The 24252-nt window shown below is 36.2% G+C and overlaps 1 protein-coding gene across 1 annotated transcript in view; it reads left to right on the top strand.

Moving 5' to 3' along the window:
- Nucleotides 1–24252, top strand: part of dnah6 (dynein, axonemal, heavy chain 6) — a 233378-nt gene that overhangs the window by 89111 nt on the left and 120015 nt on the right. Inside the window, exons 49-55 of the mRNA XM_073950785.1 lie at nucleotides 2956–3108; nucleotides 4534–4674; nucleotides 10643–10885; nucleotides 12564–12731; nucleotides 13732–13967; nucleotides 23701–23962; nucleotides 24046–24169. Coding sequence (XP_073806886.1) covers nucleotides 2956–3108; nucleotides 4534–4674; nucleotides 10643–10885; nucleotides 12564–12731; nucleotides 13732–13967; nucleotides 23701–23962; nucleotides 24046–24169 — 1327 coding nt within the window. The remainder of the gene's footprint in view (nucleotides 1–2955; nucleotides 3109–4533; nucleotides 4675–10642; nucleotides 10886–12563; nucleotides 12732–13731; nucleotides 13968–23700; nucleotides 23963–24045; nucleotides 24170–24252) is intronic.

Consider the following 24252-nt stretch of genomic DNA (forward strand, 5'->3'; position numbering starts at 1 on the left):
CCACTTTTGGTTGACCTGTGTCAAGTGTTTCTAGTCCCATTTTCTTTTCTGTACAATTCGTCCCTTAATCGATATTCTACCAACATGTGGCTCTTCCCTATTGTCATTTCCATACAAAATAGCTAATGTGTGACAAATATTGGCTCATTTTAATTTGTGTCCAACAAAAGCATCTGCATTCGTGACATTTCTGCTCTATTCTGCCCTTTTAGCAGAGGCAACAGTCATTGTCTTCCATGGTATTTAAAGCCAGTTTACAAATTAGATTCCACATATTTGGGGTGTTTTGTGTGTGTGTGTGTGTGTGTGTGTGTGTGTGTGTGTGTGTGTGTGTGTGTGTGTGTGTGTCTGTGTGTGTGTGTGTGTGTGTGTGTGTGTCTGTGTGTGTGTGTGTGTGTGTGTGTGTGTGTGTGTGTGTGTCTGTGTGTCTGTCTGTGTGTCTGTGTGTGTGTGTAACATATTTTGATTGATGTGACTTAGAATAAGGTTCATAAATTGGAATGTTTGCCCTGGTCTAACCAAAAATTGCACCTCTTTGAAAGAGTCCTATAGCAAATTCACAAGTTATGATTTATTGATATTATGTTATGAATCTGGATGCAGAAGTTGTTTTTTTTTTGAGCAGTGGAGTAGACACTAGGTCATCTCTGTTATGACTCTGGGCCTTCTGCCAGGCCTGTAATACTGTCTTATGAAAGCACAGACTGTTACTGCTTTGTGATTCAGCATACAGGGCTCTGCAGCAGTAATGACCCCCTAAATTATTTCATGAATACTTCGTAACGAGACAGACCCAAGCTGCTGCTATAGACAAAAGATACTTAATGTGATGGTGGCATGTGTGTTCCTATATGTAAGGCTGGGACTTAACTAATGGGACTCAAAGTATTTGATAAAGTAGGTTGAAGGAAATGTCATTCATTTGAGTGTTTGCATAAACAGATGGAAGTAAACACTCTTTAGTTATTAATAGCCACTCACTGATAAATAAAATAGTTTTTTTTTACTTTCTCTCTGAGGTTGTGTGACCTTTTAGTTTTATGTCTTCATCTGAATACACACTGGTTAGTATCAAATGTATAATAATTTTTTCTGCATCATGCAATCAGTTTTTTTAACAATATCTGAAACGATACCACATATATTATTGTCAGAATAATTCATAATAACCTTGCTATCCTATATTGTTTCATTCAACAAAGAAACAAATTAATAAATACATATTTTTTGTCAAGATTATATTTAACTTTGGCCCCATTTAAACTTGGTTTTATCATGCGATTGTTACCGTTCACAAGTGGTCAGCTGAGACACTGCCATTTCCACCTGATACTAACATGCTTCTAAATGCATCTCTTGTTCTTGTTTGCTGCTAATTTTATGAAGACCCTTGCCTCTTCTTTCCTCATTCTATACATTCTCTACATCAGGAATTCTCAGGGTGATGCACAAGTATTATTGAATGAACAAACAAACCATGTTAGGCATGTTTACAAGTGTTTGAAAGAAAGAGAATGAAAAGGATGTGGACTGTAACTGTTTTTGATTATTCCCAATGTGTTTCAAGAGTTCACACTTCGCTGATGATTGATAATAAAGCGTGTTTGGCATGCTGTCCAGGGAGAGAGTCTTGAGCTCAGAATATACGTGAGCCTGGGGCTCCCTCCCATTTGAGGACAAGAGGGGAGTTTGAGCTCAGGTACAGTAGGTCTTGAGAACTGCCCTGCTTGTGAGCATGTTGAGATATAAGATTTTCTCTTATGATGCCATTTTGGATTAGTCAATTTACTTATAATGTATGTCTTTGGACGGTGGGAGGAAACCAGTGAAGCAGGGAAAAGCCTACATGAGCACAGGGAGAACATGCAAACTCCGCACAGAATTGCAGACTGGCCCGTTAAGGGCTCGAACCAGTGGCGTTCTTGCTGTGAGGCAACAGTGATAACCACTGGGCCGCCGTGGCCCGTGTCGCCCTGTCAGGAGAAGGGGAGGAGTAGAAGTGGAAGGGGGTTTCTTCAAGACGAAGCTGACTGAAGTGGAAAACTCGTTATTTATAGTGAGTTAGTTTTCATCTGATTGGCTCAATATGTAAAGCTGATGTGGGACCAGCCGTGATCAATCAAAAGCACATGATCCTCTCAAAATTAGTTTATAAATAAACTGCATTTAAATGAATGAATGAATGAATGAATGAATGAATGAATGAATGAATGAATGAATGAATGAATGAATGAGTTTATTTATTTAATAGGGACAATGCACAAAAATTACATTAACCTTAAAGAGGAAAGATGCATGGTGCCAGGTTGTGGCAGGATTGCTATTTTCTACCCGCAGTCCCTGGACAGGTAAAAATTAAAACAAAAAAATATTAAATTAATTAAAGTCAGATTAAAACATACAGGCATCATCATGTATAAACTAAAACACTGAAAAATAAAAAAACACCTCACTCAATGTATGCAAATTTGATTTGACGAAAAAAAAACCTTCTAGTCAGGCGTGAAAACATCTTATAATTTGTACATGTGATAATTTCTGCTGGGAGAGAATTCCATAGATTTGTGGCAGTCAGCTTTGAGGTGCATTAGTATCACCTGTTTTGTTTGAGATTTAACAAAAACTTGATATCACTAATTAAATTTTTCAGACCATGTTTAACATCAATACCAATAGATACCAATAGAATAGATTTCAGCAATGACTAATGAAAAAAGCTAGCCTTTGAATATACTCAAAGAAATCTGATAAAACTGTTAGCCCGTGCTTTAAGTGATAAAATACTATAAGTCTTGGTGAACCGAAAATCATACTTTTCTAGTATCTGATGTGAAAATTAACATATTGAAAACATATTTGTCTCAAGGTATACCAGGTTTGTCATCTTTGTGCATTGGTAGTGATTTTCTTGTCGATCAAACAATAACATATTTTTCTCTTCTCTGTCTGTTGTAGATTGTGGTGGAAGAATTCCTGGAGGACATTAACAACATGCTGAACTCTGGTGAAGTACCGAACCTCTTTGAGAAGGATGAGTTAAAACAGGTGCTGGCTGCCATTAGCCCCAAGGCCAAAGAAGCTGGCATCTCTGAGGGAAACAGGGATGAGGTACATGGTACAACCTGTAACCATTCAATCTTGCAACATAACAAATGCATCTCAGTGCAAAACATCACTATAAAGTACAGTTGAAGGCTAAAACACGATTCCTCCTGTGAAATTTTTATTCTTTTTTATAAATGTTTCCCAAGTGCTGCTTTAATGTTTGGCTGGTCAACTGCATGGTATGGAAACCTTATATACCTGCTAGATGAACCTGTCTCATACAGCTGCCTTTGCACGGCTCAAAGACACTTTGTAGAGTGCAATTTAACACAACTGCCTCTAGGAGTCGCCAATGGAAATAAAACAGATACCTACAAAAAATGTGCGTACGCCAGCCATGAAGCTGGCGTGGAGCTGCGCACATTCCCACGTTCATTTCATCGTTAGTAAATCCAAATGTGAGCGATTCTGAGCGTGAAACCTGGCGTACGCAAAGTTTTTGTGCGTACGCAGCGTTGATACATGAGGCCCCTGGTGTCTTGTTATTTATCGTTGATGCTGTGTGGTATGTTGGATGTATTCTATGTTGTTTTATCTGTTGCTGTCTATTTTTTGATAATTTGCTTTTAGATTTATACAGCAAAATAGTCAAAAATTGTTGTTTTATTGCGCTTTATAAATAAATAAACTAAACTAAACTTACCTGGTCAGGTTTGGTTAATTTTGGCAAGTCATTGGACAACTCTGGTTTATTCTGTTGCCAAAAATGAGTAAAAATTTTAAGGGGGTTAATAATAATACTAAAAAAAAAATAAAATAAAATAAAATATATATACAAATATAAATGCTTTTATTCCAGTTAAATTATAAGAAATTAAATTCTCCAGAAGTAAAATTAAATAATAGTAAATACTGTCAAAATGTTTTTGCTCTGTTAAACATTTATTAATTTTACTTCAGTTTAGTCTCTATTTCAGAGGTCACCACAGCAGAATTACCCGCGAACTATTCCAGCATATGTTTTAATCAGTTGATGCCCTTCCAGCTGCAACCCAGTATTTGGAAACATCCATAAATAGTCATTTACACACACACACACGCACACACACACACACACACACACACACACACACACACACACACACACACACACTTATACACTACGGTCAATTTAGTTAAATCAATTCACCTATACATCATGTCTATGGGCCGGGGGGAGAAACCTGAGCTCCCGGAGGAAACCTACATAAACACAGGGAGAACAGACAAACTCCACACAGACAACTGTCTTAGCCAGAACTCGAACCTGCAACCTTCTTGCTGTGAGGTGACAGTGCTAACCACTGAGCCACTGTACGCTGTTAAACATTACTTTTTTGAAATTTCCCAGAAGGGCTAATCATTTTGCTTTCAACTGTATTTTATCTACTCTATGATTTTCTTCAGATGCCAGTTGTCTCATGTCTGTTTGTGTCTTTTCGTGTCAAGGTTTACCAGTTCTTTATCACTCGTGTGCGTGAGAAGCTGCACATAGTGTTGTGTATGAGCCCTGTGGGAGACTCCTTCCGCTCACGATGCCGCATGTTCCCATCTCTAGTAAACTGCTGCACCATCGACTGGTTTGTACAGGTCAGACTTCCTCTTCATTTCTCATTTTTGTAAAATTAATTAAAAACTATCCCACTGATTTGCCGCACCTGCACACCCATGTGCCTATCAAACATATCCAGCCGCCGTATGCATTTGAATAGTGCTTTACTATGCATATTTTTGTGAATAATAATTAGTAATAAGTCATATGTTGTGCTTCTGCACATTTAAATGAAGTCATTGTTATTCTTTATGGAACACGCGTTTCATCTTTTTCAGAGAGAGGAAACGTGTGCACTAAAAGCGGTGACAGTGATTTAATTTAAATGTAAACAGGCACAGCACGTAATGGCTTATTACAGATTGTGACTTGTTAAAAAAATCAGTGCCATTTACACAGAACAGGTGGTGAGCAGAGTTTTAAACAGCCTGCAAAATGGGCAGTAGTGTCATGCAAATAGTATTTGTCACAAATTTGCTTGATTTGTTTAATGTTTATAGTGAACTTTGTACTAAAACAACAACAGACGGCATAACAAAACTGGCACAGTCAGTGGGCACAAATAATTTTTTGTATGTTTCTCTATAAGCAATGAGAAAGAAAATAGAAATCCTGGCAGCCACCTGAATTGTGTCATGCATGAAATCAAGAAGCCAAAATATGAAAAGAAATCAAGAAGCCAAAACAGTAAATCCAGTATTTAATGTCAAATGATGGTTCAGAATTCGATTAAAAAATTAATAAATCACAACTATCATTTTAACAGTAGCCACAATTATGCATATTAAACCTATTAATCTAAGTGAAATTATTTGCCTTAAAGGGCCTTTGTGTGAACCCAGCATTAGGTCATTTTAAAATGTTATTTTAAAAGAGCAGCATTCAGCATTAGCTGTAAAGGTTTGAAATGAAACGATTACCAAACAAACTGCATTGCAGAAGAATACACAAATGTGTCTTCAAATCATCCCAACTACTTAAGGGGCACGCCAGCATTGTGGATCTGTTTCTAGAGCCAATCTGTCTAGGATTGACTACCCAAGTCCCTAATATACATTTTAAAGAGACACTTATGCCACACAGGCAGTCGTACACCTTGATGATAAGGAGCAGCTATCATTCAAGCTCAATACTCATGCTCAACTTCTTTTTGTCATGTATTTCACTCACTGTAATTTCATCGTTTCAGTTTTCTATTTTCGCAGAAATCATAGCTGGGACAAAGGTTTTTTCAGTAGCTGATTTGGTCAAAGTCTAAAGACGTATCAGTGTGATTTTATCCTCTTCAGGTCCTGAGAGAGACGGAGAGGAATTTGTTAAAATAAGACAATGAAACAGACAAATGAAATACTAATATAATTAACTGCATTGTCTAAAGTAACATTTCTAAGAGATCATTTACAACATTCATTTAGTTAATATAGAGCAGTTATATTGTTGGTTATATGGATGGATAAAGAAAAATGTGTTCTATTATAGTATGCTTTTTTAAATATTATCTTCATTATGTCATTTCATCTTCATTATACCCTTTAAAAGCTATATTTGATGGTAGTCAAACGTAACTACCAGCACTGTGGCTTAGTTGATAGCACTGTCGCCCCACAGAAAGACGGTCGCTGATTAGAGTTCCGGCTGGGCCACGCATTTCCGTGTGGAGTGTTTGCATGGGTTTCCCACAATTCAAAAGACATGCGCTGTAAGTGAATTGAATAAAACTAAATTGGTCGTAGTGTATAAGTGTGTGTGTAAATGTAAGAGTATGTGTTTCTCAGTACTGGGTTGCGGCTGGAAGAGCATCCGCTTCATAAAACATATGTAGGCATAGTTGGTGCATTCCTCTGTGTCGACCTCTGAAACAGAGACTAAGACAAAAGAAAATGAATGAACTAATGAATGAATGAATAAATTAATAATTGATCTAGTATGGAAAAAAATATGATAAATTGTCTTCAGTGGTGATTGTGGTGATTGTCTTCAGACACATTTTTTGTTGTGCTGGTTAAAAGTCTCTTTACAAGGCCTGTCAACAACCAGACAAGGTGCGTGTCTCCATAGAGTTTTCTAACTGGTGAATGACATGATCTACTGGTATATATGGTTGACTATCGTCAACAGATCATCATCTATTCAGTGCGCATTTGCCGTTCATGACTTAAGAAGGTGTGGCTTTGGACGGCAGGGGAGGGATCAGGGCCGAAGTGGGACTCCTTTTCAGCCCTGGAGTTTCAAGCATTAGACCGGCCCACCTCAGTTCACTACTGACTATTTTAAAATAAGGTAATTTCCAATTAAGTTTCTAATTACACTATCTTTTACGTCTATCTTTTATTATTACGTCTTTTCCAAGAAAACAGCTGCTTTAGAACTTCAAATGTTAAACAACCTTACAGTTTTATATGATTTAATAATAAAAATGAAAAAAAAAAATTACTAAGGTGTGGATCGAACACGGATCGACAATGTCGCAACGCAACGTGCTGACCACTGGACCACAATGGCGCTGTTACTCTATGTGGCCGGTATGATAGTTACATCATCATTACCCTGCAGGCTGCATTTTGCTTACAGGGCTGCGAAACTATAAATAAGAAGAGCGGAGCTGTGGCAAAATAATGAATAAAAAGAGTGAGGCTAAATAATAAATACATATTAAAAAAGTGCGACTGCTGAGAGTGTCAGCAGCTAGAAACACTGGCCCTCGCGGCCAAAAAACGGACCGGCCCACTGTGAACTCTCCCGGTCCTCCCAATTGGCCAATCAGGGCCTGGGAGGGATGTAAATTTTTATATATAATTTTTTTTTTATATAAATTAGTCTAAATTTGATTTATTTAACATTTTGACATTGGAACACTTTTAAGTGCTTTTCAAGTACTGGTAGTTTACTAAAAGTTATTTCAATCACTTATTTTTTTAAAGAATTTTACATAATTATTTTTTATTTTAATCTTTTAAAATAATCATCATATGTCAATAATTTTTCTTTACTTGTTTAAAGGGAGGATACCCAGCAAGCATTTTTTGTTTTTAAACGATGTCTAATTGATGTCTTATAGACATCTAAACGTAGTTGTCTTGGCTAAAACAAAGCTAAATTTGGGCTGTCAGTGTAAATCTAATAGACATCTAAAAATAGACCCAAACTAGACTAGTTGTCAAATAAACAGAAATGAATGACTACACATACAGTATAAAGTCTGTCTAATCTGTCTATTTGACGAGTAGTCTAGTTTTGGGTTATTCTTAGATGTCTATTACATTTTCACTGACAGCTAAACTTTTGCCTTGTTTTAGTCAAGCCGTCTAGGTTTAGTTGTCTATTAGACAACTATTAAACAAAAATTAGTTTGCTGGGTGTTGTGAATTTTTTTTAAGCCTTTGTTTGTTGTGTGCTTCTGGGGGCAATAATACAAGTCCTCTGCCTGCCTTTCTCTGCAGACTTTGCTATTTTATAATATTTAAAAGACAATCTCTCCCTTTGCATTGAACTAAAGTTAAAAAGCTGAAATTGTATTACCATATTCCATATTTATTATTGTTCAGTTATTTTAGTGTATCAAGCTTAGCTTAACAAAACAATTGGACAGCTAGATAATATAAAATAAATGCCTCAATCATTCAATCAATTTTAGCCTTCATTCATTTGTTTCATTCTGTTATCTAATGAGGTGCACACTGACTGACCTCTGTGAGCTGTCGGGTAGAACCAGGGGTTTTTCTAATTACCATAAAATGTGTGTGTGTGTGTGTGTGTGTGTGTGTGTGTGTGTTGCATGTAGAGTGTGTGTTTCCTTAGTTGTGTTGTCTGTTACAGTGTTATGTTTGGGTCTGATGTATGGCTCTACTCTGGCCAACTGCAGCTGCTCATTAGCGTTAAACAGTGAGCCAGTATGTCTGTTCATCCTGCTTTTATTTGCTTGTTTCCATCAGCGCATGTTGTTTACTTGTGCATACAAACACACACTTCCAACCGCCCCACATATTTCAAGGTGACCGCTTTTGTTCTTGCTGAATGAATGTAAGAATAGTCTATTACAATATCTTATGCATAACCTGCATGCTATTTTTGTACATGGTTTGTGGAAGGTGATATGTTAAATAAAAAGTCGAAAAATTGAATTATTATTATAAAAAAATAAATAAATAAATAAATAAAATATATATATATATATATATATATATATATATATATATATATATATATATATATATATATATATATATATATATATATATATATATATAATTATTTAAGGGACTAGTGTACCCAAAATTTTAATCTCTTATTTATATTAAAATATTAATATTAATATTAATTGAAATACTTTATTTTTATGGTTCGTTTGTTGCATTACATCTGCATGTCAACTAATTCTCTTAAGATTATAAGTAAACTGTTAGGTTGGGGTTAGGGTTGGGGTTAGCGTTAGTGTAAGTTGACATGTACTTAAAAAGTTTTTCCAGAGTTAGTTAAATGTCTGATGAAGGAGCAGTATCAACAAATATTAAGCAGACAGTCTACCAATACTCGGATGGACCATCAAAATAAAGTGTTACCAATTTTAACCCTTTGTATTGTTCAAATTGACTACTCTTTCGTTATTGTAACTGAAGGAGGCTTTAACTGAGCTTGGAATCCAAATGCAGATTTGTTTACAATGATCGTAAATCAGGCAAGGGTCAACAGGGTCAACAGGTCCAGGAGATCTACCTTCCTGCAGATTTCAGTTGCAACCCTTATCAAACACACCTGTCTGTAATTATCAAGTGGATTTCAGGTCCTAATTAATTGGTTCAGGTGGGTTTGATCAGGGTAGGAGCTAAACTGTACAGGAAGGTAGATTTCCAGGAACAGGATTGAGCACCCCTGATTTAGATAATCCAGAAATCATCATCGATAAACAGGCAAGTAGTCAAAACTGGAGAAAGGTAAGATAAACTAGGAACAAGGCTAGGAATAGATAACTTAAAACACTAGATTCAAAGAACATGGCTAAACAAGGAAATGGAAATGCTACGTAAAGTTACAGGTTCTTTTTAACTAAGAAAACAAACAAACAACACTCAGCAATGTGTTTGAGCAAATGTGGTGTATAAATAGTCTGTGTAATGAATCCTTGAGCAGCTTCAGCTGTGAGTGTTTGCAATCAGACGAGATTAGGAACCGGTGTGTGTGCATGGTGCATGCTGTGATTTTTAGTGCATTTGTAGTTCTCCAGTGATCCGCAGTGGCTGGTGACCATAACAGTTATGGTCGTAGCTGTTTTTGCCCCATTGACTTTTATTATAACCACATTTTTGTAATTCTTAATCGTGCATTCTTAATTAATGGCAGTTTTCCCTGTTATAGGAAGAGGTAAAATATGTAATTTTTACTGTTACATTTACATTTACATTTAGTCATTTAGCAGACGCTTTTATCCAAAGCGACTTACAAATGAGGACAAGGAAGCAATTTACACAACCAAGAGCAACAATGAATAAGTGCTATAGGCAAGTTTCAGGTCTGTAAAGTCTAAGAAGGGAAGTATTGGTCGTATTAGTATTTTTTTTTATTTTTTTTTGGTACAGTTAGTGTGATATTCAGAGAGGCAATTGCAGATTAGGAGGTGTAGTGGAGACTAAATAGTTGAGTTTTTAGTCGTTAGTCGTTAGTAGTCAGTGCGGCAAGAACAGTCTCAAACATAATAAAAGGGTAGTAAGTTTGTCCAGAGTGAATTGAGTTTTTGAAGGTTTTCAAAGCATTGTGTTAACACAAATGATGTGTTAAAATAAGATTTTTCATCAAAAATGATTGCATTTGCTGAAACACAGAGAAAGTTGTGTACAAATTAAGACTCAAAATCACTCCAGAGTGGATGACAACATCCTCAACAGCACACAAGGGTTAAATAAAAAATACTTTCAGTATTATGCTAATGATAAACAATTGATATGTGCTTTTTACTATGTGTTGTGTTTGTTACATTGCAGTCATTTTCTGTTTCTTGGGTTTATTTTTCAGTGGCCCCGTGAAGCTCTGCTATCTGTGTCTCAGACCTTCTTCCAGAATGTGGAGTTTGGCAGTGAGGAGATGAAGCAGTGCTTTTCAGAGATGTGTGTGGAGATTCATGTTAGTGTGACTGACATGGCTGAGCGTTTTTACTCAGAACTAAGGAGACACTACTACACCACACCGACCTCCTATTTGGAGCTCATTAACCTGTACCTGGGCATGCTGGGAGAAAAGAGACAACAGCTGCAGGCGGTGAGGATGAGTGATGGATAATGCATTAGTCTCTTATGTTGTTACACCGTTACTTAAAGGGGCTATATGTAGAAATGTTCTTGTATTAGCTGTTATTAATGGACAAAGTGTGAACCGCTTGCAATACAACATTTTATAAACGAGACCTCCTTTTTTTCAGGATAACAAACAAGTTTTTAAGATTTCTGTATTCCCCAAACTATTTAGATAAGACTTGGTTTTGAATGAACTGCCCAGAGATGTTGCAAATGTTGGCGCTGAGTTGATAGACTTTCCTTGAAAGGGACTTTGATCCCATTGTATCTCTTGTATGTGTGCATTAGTGCAAATTGGAAGGCTGCAGTTCACTAAAGGCTGATTTATACTTCTGCGTCAAACGCCGGCGTATGCTACGGCGCTGACGCATAGCCCTTCGCCGTGGCCGTCAGCGTCGCTGATGTGCACCTTTCAAAAAATGTAACTACACGTGGCAACGACGCGTAGCGCAAGCTCTGTGATTGGTCGGCTTGGTAGCGCTGACGAGTCTGGGCGGGACTGAGAGCCGCGTGAATGGTGTGAGCCTGATGGAGCGATTGTTTACAAGTGTGGAGTCCCGTGAAGGAGCTCCGGATGGAAAGTTTTGTTTTGTGTTTACCTCATAGTTAAAGTTGTTGCACGTTCGCCGGTTCCTGCCTTAAAATGAGCGAGTTTGAGCCACTTGAACATCCCGGAAGTGTTCAGGAAAAGCAAAACAGCAGCGAAGAAACTCGACACAGAGGAACATTTACACCTCACTGCCAACTAGCGTTTCGGAAGTGTTAATGCAGACCAACAGAGACACCGCGCAGAAGTATAATTGCACAGCTACGCGCGTTGCATGCGCCGTGGGTTACGCCGGTCACTTGACGCAGAAGTATAAACCAGGCTTAAATGGCCACCAGTGTTTCAGACCAGCACCATATTAACAAACACAGGGTCATTCTCAAAACATAGCCGTATACAGTATACTTTTCTGGAGATTGCGAATTATGTAGCCAAAGTACGTATGGCTGCATTTCTACATTAAATGAATTCTATGGGATGGTATAACGCTGTTCCTTTTCGCGCTTACCAGCTGACCGATTACCTTAGTGTGCATGGCTTTCCTGTTGTTACCAGTTTGTCCAGTTAGCTCACCATGTACATCGGTGAACTTGACACACAGAGAAGAGTTGACTACCACAAAGGGGTTTGAGTCTGGTGAAGAATGGTTCCAATTTGTGCTTTTGAAAACACTATCGGTTGGGTTTAGGGAAGGAGGACAATGGGTCAGTTGATCAGACAGTCAGTCATTCAGTCAGCCGACAGTGGCCTCTGGTGGATTTACACGAGAAAAGGTGGCTCTTGCGAGAGAAATATGAGCTCTCAAAACGCGTACACATCGGTGTGGTGGATTCGTGAAAACAAAAAAAGAAAAAAAAAGAAAAAAAAAAAAAACCTCCCAGGATGAATTTGGTGCTCCCTAGAATTGTATATAGCGGTACGTTTTCAGAATGAGCCTGGGTTTCAACTGAATTTTTGTAATAAAATTTAATTTAAAAAGTTGAACATTGAAATAATGAATGTCAATCATTTTTTTGTTAGATAAAAGCATCTATATTAAAATAAGCAATTTTGCTTAAGCAAGACTTGGAAATGCAATGTGCTTTGATCTACACAGGCACGAGACCGCATCAAAAATGGTCTAACTAAATTGCTGGAGACAAATGAGCTGGTTGATAAGATGAAGCAAGACCTCTCGGCTCTGGAGCCAGTGCTTGCGCAGAAATCAATCGATGTCAGTGCTCTTATGGAGAAACTTGCCGTGGACCAAGAAAACGCGGATCAGGTGTGTACTATTAAAAATACAACCGCTCCCTTTTTTTTTTTACAGGAACTTCCAAACTTAGAGTTGTCTTTTTCATGCATGGCTTGTTTGGAGGGATTGTCTGGTGCATTTAATTCCTTAGTTTGGTCTATTTAGTTTTGAACATGGAACTCGCACTCTGAAATGCAATTCAAGATTTCACACTTAGATAATGCTTGATGATATTAGCAGGTTTAACATGCTGTGCTGGAAGAGAACCTTGAGCTCAGGTCTCCCGTCTGGTCGAAAAGCATGTAAGGGGGTACAAGATCAGGTAGTTCTTGAGGTTTCCCCTGGGTAAAGGAGGAAAGGGGCGAGATGGGGTGAATGGGTGTATTCTTCGGAAAACAAAGATAAGGGAGTTATTTTAGACAGGCTATTTATAGTGGGTTTGGATTAATCCGATTGGCTTACTTATGATTATGGATGCAAGACCAGCTGTGATTAATCATATCCCGTGCTCCTCTTGAAATTAGTTTGTGAAACTTCACAAAAAAAAGGGATCTGACTAAAAATTGACCTATTAAAATTAAATTTGTAGTGGCTTATGGTTCATATGAGGTGAGAAAGCAATGAAACCCAACAGACCAGTGAACCAAGTGTAATCATAATTCATAACGGGAATTGCACAACATAAAAAGCAGCAGAGTCTGATTCTGTGAGTGAACATTAGTTATCATAGTTGAAGTCTCTTCTTCATAATATGTTGTATAATTGCTTTTCTCTTTGCACTTCAAGAACATTGTCCTCACAAGTCCGTACTTCCCACTTAGTTATGAATACTGTATACCTAAATAAATATAATAAATAATATTCATATATGTATATGACACAACAAGCAAATAAAGCCACACAAACAGAGGCACTCTGAACAATAAGAGGACAGTGATATAAGTGCCAAAACAAAATTTCAGTTTTGTTCTTGATTATACAAAATCTCCTGCCCATTAGCATTTGCTCTTGTTGACCTCTTGATGTGTAGGTGCGTAGGGTTGTGAAAGAGGATGAAGCTTTGGCTAAGGTAAAGGCAGAAGAGACTCAAGCCATTGCAGATGATGCACAGCGTGACTTGGATGAGGCTCTGCCTGCACTCGACAGCGCCAATAAGGCCCTCAATGCCCTTGACAAAGCTGACATTTCAGAAATGCGCGTCTTTACCAAACCACCAGACCTCGTGATGACTGTGATGGAAGCTGTGTGCATCCTGCTCAGCAACAAGTGAGTATTATCTTTGTTATATTATAATTGCAGTGCCACCCAGAAATGACTCCAGAATCCTATTTTTCATTATATGACTGAAAGAATGTTTTATTCCGCAGAATTAAAACATCAATAATGCCCCTCTCAAAATGTTATTAAAGATCCTATAAAGGACTTTGAAATGTGGATGTTTTACGTAATCTCAAATGAACAATTTAGAGAGGGTAGGACAAAGTGTAGCTCCTCCCTTTAAAAAAAAAAAAGACAATAGCATTTTGTTTTTTATCACAGTTCTGCCAGTGAAAGTGGTTGAGATAAAGCGCATCAAATGAAGAGCAAATGAGAAGTGTCTTGAAGATACTAGAGAGCATTTGATTAGTCAAGAGGTGACGGCGGAAATTTACATTCTACAAACATTATATGTTTATATCAGTTTTTATTTTGTAAACGTGAATTTTTTCACTGTTTTGTAGCACACTAGCTTATAGATATCCTTAAAACTAACAGACTGAAACTAACCTTAAAACTAACAGACTTTTAAAGGGATAGCTCACACAAAATTTTATATTGAGTCATGTGGTAAATGTTTTTGATGTGTTTATCTCAACAGCAAATTATTGCATTGAAACAATGCCTATAAACAATTAACAAACTTGTAATTGTATGGTTGAAAATTTCCAGAACAGTCACAGTTAACAGATGAACTGTCATTATGAGATAAATATTTAACTCTGTAACATGAAATTAGCTCATTTTATGAATATTAATAATCAACAATAACGGTTTGTTCTTAATTATTAATATTCCGGCTTAAGCTTCAGTCAGTTTGGTCAAACAAACATATGATTGTAGCTATATGATCATGCTCGCGCGACCGAGCGGATTACCAGATTATGAATATTAATTATCAACAATAACGAATTATTATTAACCATAAATATTCCGGGTCAATTTATTGTTAATTTGACCAAACGAACACAAGCAGAGCCGCTGCTCTTCCGAGCGGACATGGTAATCTTTTCATTTAGAAATAGGGAATTTAATTGCTACTTCTTGTGAAGTAGATTAATCATTCAAAAGTTTTAAACAACTTATAATAGCTAGGCAGGGGAATCTGTATTTCAGTGACATTTTCTCGTGAGGCAAACAATACAATTCATTTTATTATAATGGAATTTATTGACTAGTCAGACGTAACAAACAAACGCACAAACATACATTAAACACAAAACAAAGGTAAACCACGTGGAGATATCGGGTCTATAGAACGTGTAACAGCAAAGAGAAATAGTAAAGCTAGGAAAGATAGATTTCAGATAAAAGAGTGACAAAACTTTCAGTTCTACACGCACCATTAAGGACCACCAAGGTTATAAAACACACCTTTTTGATAAAAGGGGCACAGCTTAATCGCATGACTAAAATCACCTGGTCTTTCATGTCTGGAGGTCTCTCTTATGCGTCTCTCTTCCGTCGTGATTAAAACTACTCTTGATGTCCTTTGATGCGTGGAGTTTGTAATGCAGTTCGGACAAACACGATCGCAAACTTTAGACTGAATTTACTTTGCCGGAAAATAAAGAAAGCGTGGCGGGAAAAAGTCCATGCGGCTTAGAAAGCAACGTGTGGCCCGAGGGCCACCGTCAATGATGTTCCTTTTTAGGACGTTCTCTTTCTGACCAGATGTTTGGGGGGAAGTGTGCTTATACCTGCGGGTCACGTGACAACCCGTATAGCATTCTGACCAATGATTTCAGGGGAAAGTTTGCGCGCGAACCCTTTCTTTGTCTCGAGGCTCCTCGTATGCAAATTTGAGTGTCCGCCCAAAGCATGCGGACAGGCATTTAATACAGGGGATTAAAGAATAAAGCAATGCTAGTTATGATCTTGCTCTATGCATCATGTGCTGTAAAATGTCAGCAGAAACCCATCGGTACCAAACATGGGGGTTTTAAAAGTACATCGACATAATTTTTCACATCCTCATAATATTTATGCTACAAAAAGGCCTAAAAGGCACAGGCATACAGGTTATAAGAGAGGTTACACAGGTAAGAAAACTCAGAAATGAGGTACAAAGTTTACAAAACATAACACTTTAGTTTTGTGCTGTTTCAGGATTTCTGAGTGCATTTTCTTTCTGTCAGAACAGCCTCGTGGGGGTGTGTGTGTGTGTGTGTGTATTTGGGCAGGAATGTCTTTGAAGTTTTCCTGCTTATCTCTCCAGTCCCCCTAAACAACTTAAGCTGTCACGAAAATCCAGACTTCTTGGAGCCAGGAGTCGTAAAACCTTCTGTCGACCAAAACCAGACCGTGATAAAATCCATAAGAAATTTTATCTGTGGACTGTACACTACAACTCCATACTATAGCTATTATTTGATTTGCAGTTTTAAGGGCATTATCTTTTATATTTTATTAATCTCTATTCACCAAAAGCTGCATGTTTTTTTTTTTCCTGTGCAAAGTGAATTATTTGTTATTAGAGTTTTCTGAATGTACAGTCCTCCTCAGGAATGTTCTTAAGTAATACCTTGATTTTCAGTTTGTTTTTTACCAAAACTTACCATAAATGCTCAAAACACTTGCACTATAGGCATTATTATTTGATAATTGTTCATCATTGTACGTCAAAAAAATACATTATACTTGTTACACAAGCATTATATATAAATAGACACATATTATTCCTGCTCCCAAAATATCATTATCACTAGTCCATGTTGACAACCTCACTGTGTTTTTGTGAAATGTATGATATTGGTCATTGATGAATGATCAGTTGAGCCATGTTCAAATGCATTGTAAATATCTATAAATGTCACGGTTTGTGTAGGGAAAAGGAGCGAGGACTCAGGTGCAGCAAATAATGGGTATTTATTAATAAAAATAAAAGGCAAATAAAAGGGGGAAAACATTAACAAAACACACAAACAAACTTCACTGGGCAGACTGGTAGGGATCAGGGCTGGACAGACAGACAGGGCTACAAACGACTGGCACAGGACAGCAGACATGAGGAGAATATAAGCAGAAATAAGTTAACAAGCAAACAGATGAACGTAATGAACTAATAATGGGTTAAGAAGGAGGGTGGGACTAGATAATAGACCGGGGATCACATGACACAAAGAGACAACACAAGCCATGCGCTCACATAAAACGAGACTAGAACACGCAGAGAACTCATTAACCGCGTGTTCATGACAACACAAGCACGCAGTATATGTAAACATGTAAACATGCACCACTTGTTAAACACAACACAAACAGAAGACTGAACGTGAGACACGAGTACACGATGAATGAAAACACTCACAGACAGACGAACGTGAACACCCAGATGAGAGCGCGCAATTGCAAACACGCACAGATCTCACACGCCCACATCAAGAGGGAACGTGCACGGTCTAAGCGTGTTCACAAATGGCGCTCAGAGACACACACAATGACAGAAACAGGACAAGACAGAGCTAGTGTCTGGACCCTGTTACCAAAACAAGAATTTACAAGACCAGGATGGCAGAACCCTAACAATAGAGACATATACCTGTGATTACATTAATATTATAATAATTATAATACCTACTGCGCCACTGCTTCGGCCTTTGTCATTATATTATATTATATTATATTATATTATATTATATTATATTATATTATATTATATTATATTATATATTCCTCTTTGTTTGTTAATTTTTTCATACATTGAATATTTTCTTTTTGGTATAGACAAGATCTTCTTTAAACAAGTGAGTGTACAGGATTTTAAACATATTTATCTGTAAAATTAGCAGTTCTGCAGGGCCAAAACATTTTAATGATGCTTTAATTACTTACATGCAGATTAAACCCCTGTTGCTCCAGGGAAACTGTGCAGAATCACAGCTAATCCAAGAGGATGTGGCTGTGATCAGACACCTGTCCTGTGTTTGCCTGCAAGGGTTGCAGAGAGAAAACAAAAAACCCTTCACGGCCACCACATTAAGCCTGCAATAGATTATTTGACATGTACAACAGTCCAGTGTGTCTGGTATTTTGGCTAAAGTGTAATGTTCCCAGAGGGATGTGAGAATTCTATAATCTATAGACTACATTATGCATTTGTTTATTTGTTTATGAGGAGCAGATTAATTTTTTAAACAATGCTTGATTGTGTTTTTTTAAGCGTCAGGTAGAAACACTAAGAAGGACCTAATACCACTGACTCTTCATTCCACTCATAGTTGTTGTGTGGTGAGTGGATAAAATAGGTAGAGTATGGTAAGGATACCCCCTCATATGATTGTAAAGTGCTTTAGACATTTAGGAATGCAATGCACATTAAAGAGTTAGTTCATCCAAAAAATATTTTATTAATTACTCACCCTTATGTCATTTCAGTCCCCTGAAATGCAATTCATTCATCAATGGAGCACAAATTAAGATAATTTATATGACATTTGAGAGCTCCCTCATCCTCCATAGACATGAATGGTGCCAATACATTCAAAGTATAGAAAAGGAACCTAAAAACATTGCCAAAACATTCCATGTCACTTAAGTGGCTCTATGGATAATGTTGTGTTCCAAAACTTAAATAACTTTTCAACTAGTCCTTTTTGTGTGCAAATTATGCAGTAATTATTGTGGGGGTCTACTTTTTTGTAGATTGTATAATACAGTACATGCCTTCATTAAGCCAAATGTATATATTGATTTCAACTATCTCATTTATCAATCAATCTTATTATGGATATTAATTGGATTTTGACATACAGGAACCTGTGATGGGCTATTTCAACAAACAGTGAGCAAAGCCGATCTGTCTTTGATATAATACGGTAAATTTAGCAGAACAGGGACAAGCTCGCATAGCTGCACCAATAAACTTACTGTTTACTCTAACTTTTATGCGCAAGCATGTCTAATAAAATATACAGTATAGTTTAATTTGACTTTAGACTGTCAATACAAAAACCTAATTTACAAAGAAAAAAGCCTTTTTTTAACCCTTATACTGTAGCAGGGGTCACCAAACTTGTTCCTGGAGGGCTGATGTCCAACAGATTTTAGCCCCAACCCTAATCAAACACACCTGAACAAGCTAATCAAGGTCTTACTAGGTATACTTGAAACACTGAGGCAGGTGTGTTGAGGCAAGTTGGAGCTAAATCCCTGCAGGGACACCGGCACTCCAGGACCAAGACTGGTGACCCCTGCCGTATAGTTTAGTTGATAGGCTAGTTATGCCTCTTTTTTTCAACTGACTGAATGTTTGGCCAACATCATGCATCTACATTGGTACAAACTAATATAGAGGCAGCCATGGTTAAATTAACAGTGGGGGAAATAAGTATTAAACACGTCATGTTTTTTTTTTTTTTTTTTTCCTGGCAATAATCATTCTGAAGGAGCTGTTGACATGGAATAAAACCAGATTTTGGTAAAAACCTAAACAATACATACATAAAACAAAACAAAAAAATAAATCATAAAATGAGTTATGTGTAATAACAATTGAATGACAAAAGGAGAAAGCACTGAACTACTGAAACTTATTTAATGCTTTACAGTTAATAAAGGGCTTTTTTGGTGATGGCAGTTTAAAGATGCCTCTCTGTAAAGTCACATGCATTGCTCAGGTGTGATTTTTTTTTTCACAGACTTTACCAGAGTGTAAAAATATTGATGATTCTGTGGGTCTCATCTATCAAATCTAATATTTATTTTGTATTTTCTGTTGCAGGGGTGGCCAACCCTGTTCCTGGAGAGGCACCTTTCTGCAGATTTTAGTTGCAACCCATTTCAAAAACACCTGCCTGCAATTATCACGGGGTGTTCAGGTCCTAGTTAATTGGTTCAGGTGTGTTTGATATGGGTAGCAACTGAAATCTGCAGGAAGGTGGCTCTCCAGGAACAGGGTTAGCCACCCCTGTTCTATTGACCTTATTCTAAAATGCGGAAGTGCGCCTGTTTTCGCGATTGTCTTAGAACTTCTGATTCAGTCGCCTATGGGAGAAGTGACTAGGAATAATAAACGGCAGAAAATGGTCAAACTGCTTGCTCTACAAACAAATGTTTGCATGACTATACAGACCAAGTAGAATATTATAATAAGAAAATATCAAATTGCAACATCAAGCAGCGTAATGAGCAGTTTTTAACGTCAAAAAATGAATGGAAGTAAATGAGACCGGAAGTCTCAAGCCAAAAAGATTCAAATGGCAGCGCCCACTCGTCGGCGGAGACTAAGGTGAATAGGATTCAAGTCAGGTGATTAGCTTGGCCATTGGACAGGTAATTTTTTTTTTTTTCTCAGACCATTTGGGATTCCTTGGCTGTGTTTTTAAAATCATCGTCTTGCTGAAATTTCCATCCTGGTTTCATCCCCATCATCCTTATAATGTAGATGTTGGACAGAAGCAGCTGATACTAATTTACAATAACAAAGAGCAGAGGGTTGCTAAATAACTACTGAGAGATTTCAGCTGCTGTCTGGGCTTTCACTGCCTTTCCACAGTTCCCTTTCTTCATGTGTTCAATAGTGTCATTTCATTTTATTTCACATAAGTTAATTTTGTACACTAATTAGATTTGTTTTCTTTACATAAATGTATTTCTTTTTGTTGTTACCAACATCCAGTGAAAATTTCAAGTCAAAAGCACTTTTTAGAAATGTGTTTTCTGTGAAAAAGGATGATGTGTTCAATACTTACTTCCCCAACTGTATTTACACAAATTTACATAAATAAATAAATAGATTTAATGACGGGCTAAAAATGTGTGCTAATCTTCAGATTTTTGTGGGCACAAAAATCATGTGGGCCTACTCAAAGTCAATTTTAATGATCGTTTTAGAATTTTTAGAATCGTTTTAGCTATCTGTTTGTGCTTCATAAGAACATATCCACAACATCCATATTTACAAAGCCCCCTGGCTCTGAGAGCTGCTCCAGTGTGACTCAGTATGTGCTGGCCATATTCACATCAGATACTCTGACTGTGCAGCATCTGTGCTCCTTTCAATCAATCATTAGTCTCATTCTTCTCTATCCACTAACTTTCAGCATCATCATCATTTTCTGCAGCAGAGCTACTCAAAATAAACTTCATAACATAGCAATTTTATGGTTGTTTAAAATGTCATACATTGAATAAACAATCTGCATTTCTGTTCCTCTATTCCATTTTTCATTCTGTTCCTCATTCAGTTTTTAATATCCTATTAATGTTCAATTATTTGTTCATGGTATGAAACCTGTGCTGTGTCTAAATGGCAGATTAGTGGAGTTTAAACTAAACATAAAATCAAAACTAAACCCATTTTCTTTTTTGATACATTACTGTGAATTATTTTAGATCATTTTTCATGATGACATTCATTGCTTATAGGTAACATGAAGCTCAAAATCTTTCACTGGCAGATATTAAACATTCTGTGAATGTAATTTGATATTAACTTTAGAAAATTGAATTGTAATTATGGTTATTAAAGTTTTTTTTTTACATAAAACAAATGTACATTTTGTTAATTTAAATAATAAAACATATTATTGATTTGAATAAAGAAATTGTTATAAAGGTAAACATATTTTATTTACCTTTTTGCTAAGGAAATATTTCATATATTTATTTCATAACCCGGCTTACAAAACATAGTGATTCATATGAGAGACTCTTAATTGTGCTATATTTCATTTAATATGTATGATTTTGAAATATTGTCTCCAGTTCATAATTAGACACAATTATTCTCTCTGTATATTGCCTGCATTTTCAGGTGTTAAATATTTATGAATTAATTTTGTGTGATTTGCTTTGGTGCGAGTAGAAAATGCCTGCATTCAATAATCAGTTTTTCTAATCACCTTTGTTTAATATTTCCAGCTGCGTACTCATCCAGCTGCTGTTAAAGCTGATAATGTAATTAAAGGTTGATGGAGAGAATGTGGGGGTTTTGTAATAAGTTGAACATTCAGATTTACCAGCCATAATCATTTGTCAAATGAAAATAACCAAATATATTTCAAATAATCTTGTCTTTTTGTTTTAGATGTCATAGTTTTAGAAATAAAGCAGTGCAGAGTGTGTCATAATGCATGAGTTTAGATTAAAAAATCTTTATTCTAAAGTATAGTTTAAAAATATATGTTGATTTTATTTTGTTATATTACTCTTTGTAATACACACTGTAGTTGTTATAAAAATGATTATGCGATAGAGAAAGTACAGTACTACCGAAAAAGAAATCTAATTTAATTTCTATGTTAAAGAAAATTTAATTCAGGCAAGAATAAAAAAGTACTCCATTAAAACTTGTAGAAATCAAAGTTCGAAATTTTAAGAATATTATACTTTTGATAATGTTGTTCCCATGCATCGCCATTTTATATTTTACTCTGTTTTATCATTGCTTTTGTTGTTAGGTGTAGCAATTTGCTGCTTTATGATATCTGATGTATATTTTCTACTCAAAATGAAAACAGAAAATACTGATAGACAGACAGACAGACAGACAGACAGACAGACAGACAGACAGACAGACAGACAGACAGACAGACAGACAGACAGACAGATAGATAGATAGATAGATAGATGTATTAGAGATGTAACAAGAAATCTACCCTTGTAAGTAAAGCACACTATACTGACTTAAGTCTATGCTACAATGAGTAAAATGTACGTGAAACAGAGCACTGCAAAGTATATTATAAGTATACTTTAAAACTGGTACATATTACTCAAAAACAATGCTATTACATATAAATTAGTTACGGAAATTAAATTTTATTCCATTTTATTTATTAAATTAAAATCAAATAAACTTTAAAAAGTATATTTTCAGAGTACTGAATTGAATTAATTTACACATTTATTTATTTTAAACACATTTCTATGATTTAAAAAAAATCATTTGTTTTTGTTTTTTGTTTTACAAATGTATTTTAATACATTTTTATTTATTTTAATAAAAGTCTAAGTACTATTCTATTGAATCCAAAACATCTCTTTGCTTTGTCTTAACTTGTTTGTACAAAACTTTTTTCATTTCAATATGTTTATTTGATAACACGCTTAGGTCGCAATTCACAGTATCAACAAATCAATAACTAACACTACTAGATTAATTAACTAGTAATTAAGCGTTCATTAAAATTTAGTAAGGTAGTAGTTGGGTTTAGGATCAGGGATGTAGAATTAGATAATACTTTATAAATACTAATGAACGGTTAATATCTTAATAATTAGCAGGTAATATGCAAGTAGTTAATAGCATGAATTGTGACCTGAACTGAAGTGTATTTTATTGTTTTTAGTGGTCAGTCACTAAATTTGCCTTCTCTGTGATATCAGTATTGTAAAATATATCATGTAATGACTAGTCAGAAATAAATGTATAGCCTGACGTTACTCGTCCAAGACACTACAGCAATTTAGGAATCACATAATCAAATAATATGACACTTTCGCTATTGTTACACACCAAAAATATTGTGTTGTCCAGTGCATTGTCTAACCCTGGCTTTACTGTGTTTTGTCTTCTTTCATGAAACAGCACATTCATCCATGCTTCGTTCACAGAAAATATGGCCATATGAATGGCAAACTCTGGAAAAAAAAATAAAATAAAATTCATAACATATACTGTGCCATTATCAAGTCATTTGATTCTGCATGTCATATTCAAACTGGCTATCCATGCTTTGAGTGAAAGACATCTATTGATTGATTTGCTACCATAATTTCTTTGTATTTCTCAAACTAGGACAGACTGGGCCAGTGCAAAGCAGCTCCTGGGAGATGGCAACTTCTTGAAAAAACTCATGGACTATGACAAAGACAATATCAAACCTCAGATCCTCCAGAAGCTACACAAATACATTAGCAATCCAGACTTTGTGCCTGAAAAGGTGGAAAAAGTGTCCAAGGCATGCAAGTCCATGTGCATGTGGGTGAGAGCCATGGACCTGTACTCAAGAGTTCTGAAAGAGGTCGGACCTAAACGAGAAAAGCTGGCTGCTGCTCAGGTGAGCCACTATCAAATTATGTTTGCATAAGGATGTTTACTGTGTATTGTTGTTGCCGTTATTCATTGAATTTGTTCTTTTAGGTTGAGTTGGATGCAACAATGTCCACTTTAAAAGAGAAGCAGAATAAACTTCAAGAGGTGGAGAATCAAATCAAAGTTTTGCAGGACCAGTTTGAGTCCAGCATGGCTGAGAAAGAGACACTGGGTAAGAGAGAGAGAGAGAGAGACAGTAAAAAATAAGTTTCCATTACTGCATAATTATTGAATTTAGTCAAATTTGCATCACTA

Source organism: Danio rerio, chromosome 1, assembly GCF_049306965.1.
Source record: "Danio rerio strain Tuebingen ecotype United States chromosome 1, GRCz12tu, whole genome shotgun sequence".
Lineage (NCBI taxonomy): Eukaryota > Metazoa > Chordata > Actinopteri > Cypriniformes > Danionidae > Danio > Danio rerio.